This window comes from Carassius carassius, chromosome 20 (assembly GCF_963082965.1).
Source record: "Carassius carassius chromosome 20, fCarCar2.1, whole genome shotgun sequence".
Taxonomy (NCBI): Eukaryota; Metazoa; Chordata; class Actinopteri; order Cypriniformes; family Cyprinidae; genus Carassius; species Carassius carassius.
This window is the reverse complement of record NC_081774.1, coordinates 7,881,353-7,891,555: the sequence shown is the minus strand read 5'-3', so window position 1 is coordinate 7,891,555 and position 10,203 is coordinate 7,881,353. Positions and strand designations below refer to the sequence as shown.

Below are 10,203 nucleotides of genomic sequence, written 5' to 3'. Positions count from 1 at the left end.
ATCGGAGGCTTCTTAAGCAGCAGAATGTACTGCCACAGAGCCTGAGAGAGTCTAGATAATTAAACTTGTATTCAACATAAATAAATTATGAAACATTCACTGAAAACACAGAGATAGTCAATAATTAGAAATGTGAGCGTACAAAATTCAGACATTTTCAAGGACATTGGCACAAAATCCTCAATTAACCTGCAATCTCATGTTCATTGGCAATGTCATAGACAACTCATTATGAATTCATGCGAGAAGAGATTGTCATTAATAATACATTAGCATTCACACACTAGTGTATACGCCTCAGCATTTATGTAGACTATTGGATAAGTTCATTTCAGTCATTGGTTTTGATGTTGGCCTAAATGTAGAAATGAGGATTGCAAATGTTTGTCAACATAGATTTTTATTAATAAGAGAAGTTTCTGTAATTTCTAAGAGTGACATGACTATTTACACTGAAGTTCAAGTTGGTAATGTGTTATCCTGAAGGGTCAGGAAACAGCACCTTTAAAGCACCTGTTACGTAACAACCAACCATAAGTCTGTCCGCCTTTAAACCTTTTATGTCCTATTGTCTTGCTTTGTTTATCTTCATATATTTTGAATTTATTTGTATCTTCTAATTTTTAATCCCTTGATATCTGCACACCACTAGTTCAGATACACAAAGAATATAACATTTTGAAGTTTAAAGCTTTGATCAAACTTAAGTCAGAAACATACTATGTGCAAGTACGCAAACTCAGATGCAAATGAATATGTACACTGCAAAAAAAATATATACATATTATTTTTGTCTTGTTTTCTAGTACAGATATTTAAACTTTCCTAAATCAAGATACATTAAATGACATAAGATACTAACTTGGTTTCTCTTTAAAGTGACAGCAAATTTTTCATGTTTTAAGATTAAAGACACCTACTTTTGATAATTGTTCCAGAAAACAAGACTTAATATCTTAAGTAAGTTCCTTCTCAAGTAAATGTACCTTGATTTGGGAATTTTTGTAAATATTTTTATGGAAAAGGACAAAATTACTAAGAAGTGTATTTTTTTTTTGTAGTGTATCTAAATCTGTTTTCTTGCATCGTGGCTGTAATAATTCTCAGTATCCAAGGGGACGATTGTTAAGTTTTTAGTGTCTTTGCCATTAAAACAAATGTAATATTATTCAGGTATGTATCATTAGTTGATCTGAGAGAAAAAAAGTTGATGTAGAAGACAAAATATGTGTTGCTACTCCATGCAAAAATTTTTTTAGCTGTTTAACTAAAAGCACTTGCGTTCATGTACTTGCATAAAGTATGCTTTGGCCCTGAACGCAGAATGTGTATTTTGCATCCCTCGGTTGGTTTGTCATGAGATTACTTGGATTTACTAGGGCAGAATTCCTACATGATTTGTGGTGTGTTCCTCTGCAGTACTTTTCTGCATAGAAGTTTATTTTTGTATTTTTTACATGGCAGGAACAAAGACCCAAAGAAGTGTAATATCAACTAAATGTGATATATGAAGTCATACAAACACTGTGAGAAAAGATCAGTAATATCAGTACTACAAAGCACAGGCGAGAGCTGGCGTTCAGCCCATATACGAGAGTAACACACTTTACACAGAGTGCTTTAGAGTTAGTGTGAGAAGGATGGAGGGGAGATCTATAGTTTCCTCTTTCCTCATCAGATCAACACAAACCTGTAGTTTAAGAGAGAGAGGAAAGAAGTTCATTCATGTGTGCAGTGCAGAGGGTTTTATCACAGTATCTGCAATACCGACAGCTTAATTACATAATGAACAACATTTTAAAAGAATAAGCTAAAGTAACATGCAAACATGCAAAAAAGTCTTTGTTCACCATTTTGAAGAACTGCTACTGTTCAAAAGTTTGGGGTTGCTGGATTTTTTTCTAAAGAAGTCTCTTATGCTCATCAAGACTGAATTTATTTGATCAAAAATACATTAAAAACAATAATATTGTGAAATATTATTACAATTTAAAGTAACTATTTATTCTTGTGATGCAAAGCTAAATTGTCGGAAGTCATTATTGCAGTCTTGAGTGTCATATGATACTTTTGAAATTATTCTAATATGCTGATTTCTAACTCAATGTTGATTTCAACAATTATCAATGTTTAAAACAGTTGTGCAGCTTAATAGTTTTTGTGGAAACTGAGATACATTTTCCAAGGATCACTGAAAAAAAATGATTAATTGAATTTACAAAAAAATAATAATAATAATAAGGTAAGTGGTTTCAATCATTTTATTTTAGCTACATTTAAATACATTTAGTTGACTAAACATTTTTTATTAAATGTAGCTAAAATAAATAGTTTGCATCTACTTTTTTACAGTGATTCTTTGATGAATAAAAAAAAAATTATATTTAATTTAGAAATGTACTGTAACAATAAAAGTTTTTTATTCTCACTTTCAATCACATCCTTTCTGAATAAAAGTGCTTGTTTCAAAAATAAATGAATTTGAGTGGAAGTGTTTATGTATCTGTAATTTTTCTTTCCTTGTATACTGTTTTCAATAAATACAATAATCTAAAACAGACCGAATAATTTAAAGTTTAAGTTATCAATTTGTATAAATCCATAAAAAAAAGTATATAAGAAAAAAATCACGGTGCACTGGTGCATAACATGCCTAGTAAATATGCTTTCAGAACTCAAAAGTCTCAAAAAACCTCAAAGTCTCAAAAAGATCATTTAAACGTTTATAAGACATTTACTTTAGTCTTAAAGGAGCAGTAACAAAAAAAATGGTTATTGTACTTTATTTGGGATTGTGCCCTTAATGGTCTTAATGATGCACATTAACTAATAAGCAGACACTTAACAAAAAATAATTTAAAAATTCTGATATGAACAATATAAGCCCCTAAATAAACATTAACCATATTGATGTTTGCATAATACAATAACTGCATAACAGCTCTGCTCCACTGTACCTTCACACTCAAAAGCCTTCAGTATGGTGGTGTAACTGGGCCCCAACCAGGAAGTGTAGGTTCCCATAACACGCAGCAGCTTTCTGGTGGAATCGCTGAACAGAACATCAGGTTGCCCATAATTCACAGAGCTGAACAGAGAGAATCCTTCAGTGGCATTAGCAAATGCATTCTAGAAGACACAAACGAGTAAAACAAAATAAGAAAAAGAGAAAATGCAATCAAACAGTATTTCTGCAATACTCAAACAAAGAAAAGGGCTGAGGGTGGGTGTTAGTTTGGACTATGCATATTTTGTTTCATTTGCAAATATTGGAATCTTGTCGACAATCTTTGCTCATATCTTGCACCTTGCTTTGCTCAGTATATCTGTGTGTGCTAGTCCTGCTTTCATAACGGAGCTCACTATAGTGTCATCCTCCCCTAATGACACAGTGTAATGTTAGACGGTGTCTTGTGGAAATCAATGATCACCACAGGGCTCAGGCTGGATGTATTGAACGCATAAGTCAGCCTGATGAAATCTGTGTAATACTTGAGACGTTCAGAGATACCACTGTTAATATAAGTTTTGGCAAGGTTCGTTTAATCATACCGTTGACCGCTAATGTGCAGGAACAACCCTTCCAATGACAATTTCATGCTCTGTATTAAACAAAAGACATTTCAGTTTTTTCATTTTACTGTTTTTATATTATTTCACAGATATTGTAATAAAAATGAGAATCAAACCTGATATCCACAGACAATGTAACAGTCTGGCAGTATAATGTGTGTGTGTGTGTGTGTGTGTGTGTGTGTGTGTGTGTGTGTGTGTGTGTGTGTGTGTGTGTGTGTGTGTGTGTGTGTGTGTGTGTGTGCAGTACAATGTGGTCCAAAAGCCCGAGACTACTAGTTATACAAAATTTTCTTCATTAAAATAATAAGAATTACATTTTAGTCAACAGTTATATTAAAATAATAATTGGGCCTAAAAATAGTGCAGAATTATACATCTTCATTTCACATTAGGGGTGTACCAATACACTCATGTCTCACTTGGTTCGATACACAATACCAATCTCACAATAAAATATTATTATACAGTGCTCTCTTTTATTATTATTTTACTTCTAAGACATAAAGAGTTAGCAAAAAGCACTGTTCATTAACCAGAATAGAAATACTTATAATTTTGCTTAGCTGAAAAGTCAGAATTGTTATATATGTTTGCACTCTGTTCTTGACCATATATTTTTTAAAGGTTTTAAATATTGTATTTCATTAAATAAGGTTAATTATTATCATTATTATCAATTATTACAATACATATAATCACCGTCCACAATACATATTGTGGCACCTTTGTATCATGATATATTGTGACAGTGTATTGTTGCACCCCTATTTCACATAATACCTTTCATTTATTTTTTCCACTAGGTTTAAGTGCAAAAAATCCTGTATTTTCTAACTGTTCTCAGATTCTGGGCTCCAATGTGTGACTGTGTGGCCATTTCTCCTGACCTGCACACGTTCCAAGAACTTGTAAACGCGGCATTTGTCCTCCAAACGCACTACCACAGCATTGGTTGGCACCACAGCCAGGTGGCAGCTCTCATGTTGGAACAGGTCAGCTTCTCTCCCATCAGGACACAAAAGTTTCAAGTCTTCCAGCTCCAGGTCCAGCGCCCAGGACTCCTGGTTCTTGCCTTACATGAATAATAAGCCAGACAAAGGTTTTTTACAGACAGCGACAATTTCTAAAACACAAGGCGTGATGCAACATTTGTCTGATGAAGCTTTAAAAAATCAAACTAAAGCTTGCAAGTCACGCAGGTTTTTAACAAAAAATAATACAACCCGAATTCCGGAAAAGTTGGGACGTTTTTTAAATTTTAATAAAATGAAAACTAAAGGAATTTCAAACCACATGAGCCAATATTTTATTCACAATAAAACATAGATAACGTAGCAAATGTTTAAACTGAGAAATTTTACACTTTTATCCACTTAATTAGCTCATTTAAAATTTAATGCCTGCTACAGGTCTCAAAAAAGTTGGCACGGGGGCAACAAATGGCTAAAAAAGCAAGCAGTTTTGAAAAGATTCAGCTGGGAGAACATCTAGTTAATTGATATCAGGTCTGTAACATGATTAGCTATAAAAGCTTTGTCTTAGAGAAGCAGAGTCTCTCAGAAGTAAAGATGGGCAGAGGCTCTCCAATCTGTGAAAGACTGCGTAAAAAAATTGTGGAAAACTTTAAAAACAATGTTCCTCAACGTCAAATTGCAAAGGCTTTGCAAATCTCATCATCTACAGTGCATAACATCATCAAAAGATTCAGAGAAACTGGAGAAATCTCTGTGCGTAAGGGGGCGGAGACCTTTATTGGATGCCCGTGGTCTTCGGGCTCTCAGACGACACTGCATCACTCATCGGCATGATTGTGTCAATTACATTACTAAAAGGGCCCAGGAATACTTTCAGAAACCACTGTCGGTAAACACAATCCGCCGTGCCATCAGCAGATGCCAACTAAAGCTCTATCATGCAAAAAGGAAGCCATATGTGAACATGGTCCAGAAGCGCCGTCGTGTCCTGTGGGCCAAGGCTCATTTAAAATGGACTATTTCAAAGTGGAATAGTGTTTTATGGTCAGACGAGTCCAAATTTGACATTCTTGTTGGAAATCACGGACGCCGTGTCCTCCGGGCTAAAGAGGAGGGAGACCTTCCAGCATGTTATCAGCGTTCAGTTCAAAAGCCAGCATCTCTGATGGTATGGGGGTGCATAAGTGCATACGGTATGGGCAGCTTGCATGTTTTGGAAGGCTCTGTGAATGCTGAAAGGTATATAAAGGTTTTAGAGCAACATATGCTTCCCTCCAAACAACGTCTATTTCAGGGAAGGCCTTGTTTATTTCAGCAGGACAATGCAAAACCACATACTGCAGCTATAACAACAGCATGGCTTCGTCGTAGAAGAGTGCGGGTGCTAACCTGGCCTGCCTGCAGTCCAGATCTTTCACCTATAGAGAACATTTGGCGCATCATTAAACGAAAAATACGTCAAAGACGACCACGAACTCTTCAGCAGCTGGAAATCTATATAAGGCAAGAATGGGACCAAATTCCTCCAGCAACTCATAGCCTCAATGCCCAGACGTCTTCAAACTGTTTTGAAAAGAAAAGGAGATGCTACACCATGGTAAACATGCCCCGTCCCAACTATTTTGAGACCTGTAGCAGAAATCAAAATTGAAATGAGCTCATTTTGTGCATAAAATTGTAAACTTTCTCAGTTTAAACATTTGCTATGTTATCTATGTTCTATTGTGAATAAAATATTGGCTCATGTGATTTGAAAGTCTTTTAGTTTTCATTTTATTAAAATTTAAAAAACGTCCCAACTTTTCCGCAATTCGGGTTGTAATAATCTATTAAACTAGCATCTGTGATCCCTGAACTTGGCGAACATGGTGAACTGAGACTAAACAAGGGTTTCACAGATCCCAGCAGGCACACAAAGAGATTCATTGTTGGGAAATGCTGCCCCCCTGTGTCTGTCAGCCAGTGAAACATGATACAGATCATGAAGTGAAGGCTACAATTGTCCTCCTCCAGTCCCTTAAAAAATTCCATTTAATAAGAAACCATCTTGAAATTCTTACTGCATCTGGACATTTTTTGCTCTCCTGTTTAACTAGCTCTTCTTACACCTTGCACTACTTACCCTGCATGTTGTCGAAGACTGTCGTGTGCTTAACAAACGCAACATCCCCAAGATTCTCGGCCACACACCTGTATGTTTAAAATAATAATATATAATAATACACATAAAATATATACACTACCATTGAAAGGTTTTGGATTAGTAGTTTTTTTTTTGTTTTTTTATAAATGTATACTTATATAGTTATTTTAAACTGTAATAATATTTCACAATACTACTGTTTTTGATTAAACTAACGGAGTCTTGGTAAATGTTCTTTCAAAAACTCAAACTTTTAAATGGTTATGTATTATTGTCCATATATACATGGATTTTTTTTGTCCCAAACCCATTAAGTAATCCAGTATTCTCACTACACAAAGCACATTCATATTTTGACAAATGATTCCACTGAAACATATGCATTCTCTCACATCTCTGATCATACAGCACCTAAGAGCTCCAGCCTCCCCGAAGTGCCGTTCCCGAGGGTTGTTGGCGCAGATGTGGCGGTCGTTCTCGTCCCCAATGCAGGCCTCACACAGGTTCCTTGGGTTGTTTCCTTTGGGATCATGTTCTGGATCCTTCACTCCTGGGACACAGCTGTAGCCAAAGAAATCTCCTACCGCTGGAAACAATAGGGAGGCGGATATAGCTTTTTAAATGGCTGCCAAAAGATGCAATTACATTCTCAATTTGCATCTGAACCATTTTTAACCACAAAAAATGAAAACATTACTTAGTTAAAGCAGATGTCAAAGCTTTGTAATCTATAACAGATAACATCCGTAACTATTTGACATGAGCCACATAATGCAGTGATCTCACCATGGGGAAAGTTGCACTGCTCATCCACGCTGATCTGTGATGTGTTGACCAAGAAGCCGATGGGGACGGTCCAGCCCACTGTAGTCCGCATCCCTGGGTGACACGAACTGCGTTCATGCATCTCCAGCATTGACAGATCGCTGGACGATGTCCGTGCCAGTGCAACCACGTAATAATTAATGCCATCTGTGTCCGACACAAAACATTGGTAAAGACATGTGAATACACACTGACGTCAGATCTCTAATCTCTGGTGTTTTTATTGTTTTAATAGTTTAAACATACTCACCCACACTGTTATAAGACTCTCCCACAGCCACATCTAAGCCATAGCAAAACCCAGCTGTATAGATCTCATCCGCATACATAGTAGAGGCATCTGCAGTGCCATTCTGTTTACATCACAGACAAATTATACTAAACCATATACTGAAAAAATTCCATCATATAACGGAAAAGCGAAACATATCAAGCATTTTGTAAGACTGAATAAACAGTTGAGAAGTTTAGTGAGTGCAAGAAAAACAAAGGAGGAGCAAAAATTAGGGCAATTGTATGGCTCAATCTGAAATCTATGAGACTTAGTAATTTTCATGCACAGTATCTGATTTTATTTGCATCTTGGGAAGCAATTGTCTACAACCTTTATTTGCTTCATGCAGTCAGTGGGACTTTGGCCCCTCACACACAGGAGTTGTCCGCGGATGTTCCTGGCTGTGGCGTTCCCAGCTAGATCCAAACACTTTTGCTCTTCAGCATCAGATACTGTGCACCACCTGACTGCAAAGAGAGTTCCATTTCAATTCAAGATGTATACTTTCCCAAGGAGTAACAATCATCAAATACATTTCAGGATAAGTATTTCTTAACTGCACCTGGATACTGGTCAGAACGTTTACTTACATTTCATTGATTTCTATTTATTTTTTACACATTTTAGAATAATAGTTAAGAAAACCCAAAAGAGATAAAGTGATGACCAAAACGTTTGATACAAATTAAAACATTTGATATTTCAGATTCTTCAAAGAAGTCACTTCTAAGCAACATAATGAGCCAAACAGTATTTAATAAGTTAAATGTATCCTGGATCTTCTTTTCCATGAATAAAATAAATTAAAATAATCTCTAAATGAAACAAAATAAACTGATTAAAATAACAGTTAAAGTAATAAATTAATTAAAATAATACAATAAAATAATACTGAATGGCACAATTTATGTTTGCCTGCAAAAATACTGCCAAGCATTTAAGCATAAACTTTTAGATTAAAATTTGAGAAACATAATTTCAGTGAAGTTTGTCCAAACATTTTCCTTAAACTGAATGCTATATAAAGTTCCCCTAGTTCATTCTGATCTCAAATGAATCAAGTGTAAAAAGCCAATCCAAAAAAAAAGAACATTTCGTTTTATAATCAGACAATGTCATAGTAAGCCCAAAAAGCTAAAACACATAAATATAGTACTTACTAATGTTGTTTTCGGTGGACATAGAAACCAGAACAAGTAAGAGCAGAACCACAGCAAGGTGTCCTCCTGGATGATCCATGCTGACTTTGAACAGTAACCTTCCAAATGGGCTCAGACTCACAGAGGTGGTGTGGGAAGTAAAGTAAAAACAAGAAAAGGTAAAAAGTCAGAAAAAAAGGCTTGGGGCTCATATTGCTCCCTTTTTAGGGTACCCAGAAGTCTCAAAAACCAAGAGGGGAGGGAAAAACTTTCCATTAGATCTTAACCAAAGTTTCCTTGCCTTTTTTTCAGATCAAACATTGTTATTTTCCACTTATCCGATCACGATGGGCATCTAGAGTTTCTCTTCCTTATCCAATGGGATCTCATGGCATGCAAGCTTTTGCACACTTCACTGCACCTGGCACCGGACAGGTCAGATCATTTCTGAGGTTATAATTAAGACACAATAGCTTTTTGTTGACAGCCACTAAAGCCCCTCAAGATTAAACCAAAAGTCTGAAACAAGCCAAGTTTGATTGGAGATATGGATGAAGGGGCAACAGGAGATTCTTTTGTGCCACTATGCAGTTGAGGAAGCATATAAGTCACTCGATACCTACTCTGCATCTTAATTCTCATGTCACTTTCCCTATAATCAATGCTTTATTAAAGGAGACACAAGTCAACTATGAGATAGGAGACAGCATTTCAGAGCCAAAAACAAACCTATAAAGGTACACATACATTGATGTCTACATTTGGCCAAAACAATTAAAAAAATAATAATTTTTAATTAAATATATAATAAATAAATGTTAAGAAACAAAATGTAATTTTAAAAAATCCCATGCAAATTTTTAGACGCGATACTGTTTTTTAAAAGCGGTAAAAAGATTGATGTCAGTGGCTTTAACATGACAGCTGGTTCAATATTTGAACATTAAATCTGACTCTAATTTAGCCAGAATGCTATATGCAGTAACTAGATATATTCCTCTGGTTTTAGTGTTGTTGCAAGCAAAGGAAAAAAGCAAGAGCGTTTTATCCCCAGAGGTGCAATTGTGTTCCACACGACATTGACCTCAGTGCCATAAATGCCCCCAAAATTACACTGCATTGATTATACATGAAAAATCTATGATATTGAGTGGAACGGAATTGTGTCTAGTCACTTGAGGGCCGTGAGACGCCTTATCTCCCTGCCCTTCGGTGCCCCTGACTCCCTATCCTTTTTTCCCCATATAGAAAATGACATGGCCATTAATCAAC

General features: G+C 35.7%; 1 protein-coding gene across 1 annotated transcript; it reads right to left on the bottom strand.

Annotated features, from left to right (window-relative positions):
- Positions 1 to 383: 383 nt before the first annotated feature.
- On the bottom strand, positions 384 to 9,733 carry otomp (otolith matrix protein). The gene is made up of 9 exons (XM_059500850.1): positions 8,953 to 9,733; positions 8,123 to 8,259; positions 7,769 to 7,871; positions 7,480 to 7,665; positions 7,105 to 7,279; positions 6,673 to 6,740; positions 4,464 to 4,648; positions 2,958 to 3,129; positions 384 to 1,690 (listed from the first exon to the last, which is right to left on the bottom strand). Exons 1-9 carry the CDS (start codon positions 9,029 to 9,031, stop codon positions 1,680 to 1,682), a joined length of 1,116 nt encoding a protein of 371 aa, XP_059356833.1. The 5' UTR covers positions 9,032 to 9,733; the 3' UTR covers positions 384 to 1,679.
- Between the last annotated feature and the right edge of the window lie 470 nt (positions 9,734 to 10,203).

Excerpts from the sequence above, each read along its gene's own strand:
- otomp (XM_059500850.1), bottom strand. The coding sequence starts at position 9,031 with ATGGATCATCCAGGAGGACACCTTGCTGTGGTTCTGCTCTTACTTGTT. Across the intron at positions 6,741-7,104 it reads GGGGAGGCTGGAGCTCTTAG|GTGTGTGGCCGAGAATCTTG; the intron begins GTGCTGTATGAT and ends TTAAACATACAG. Across the intron at positions 4,649-6,672 it reads AGTCTTCGACAACATGCAGG|GCAAGAACCAGGAGTCCTGG; the intron begins GTAAGTAGTGCA and ends TATTCATGTAAG.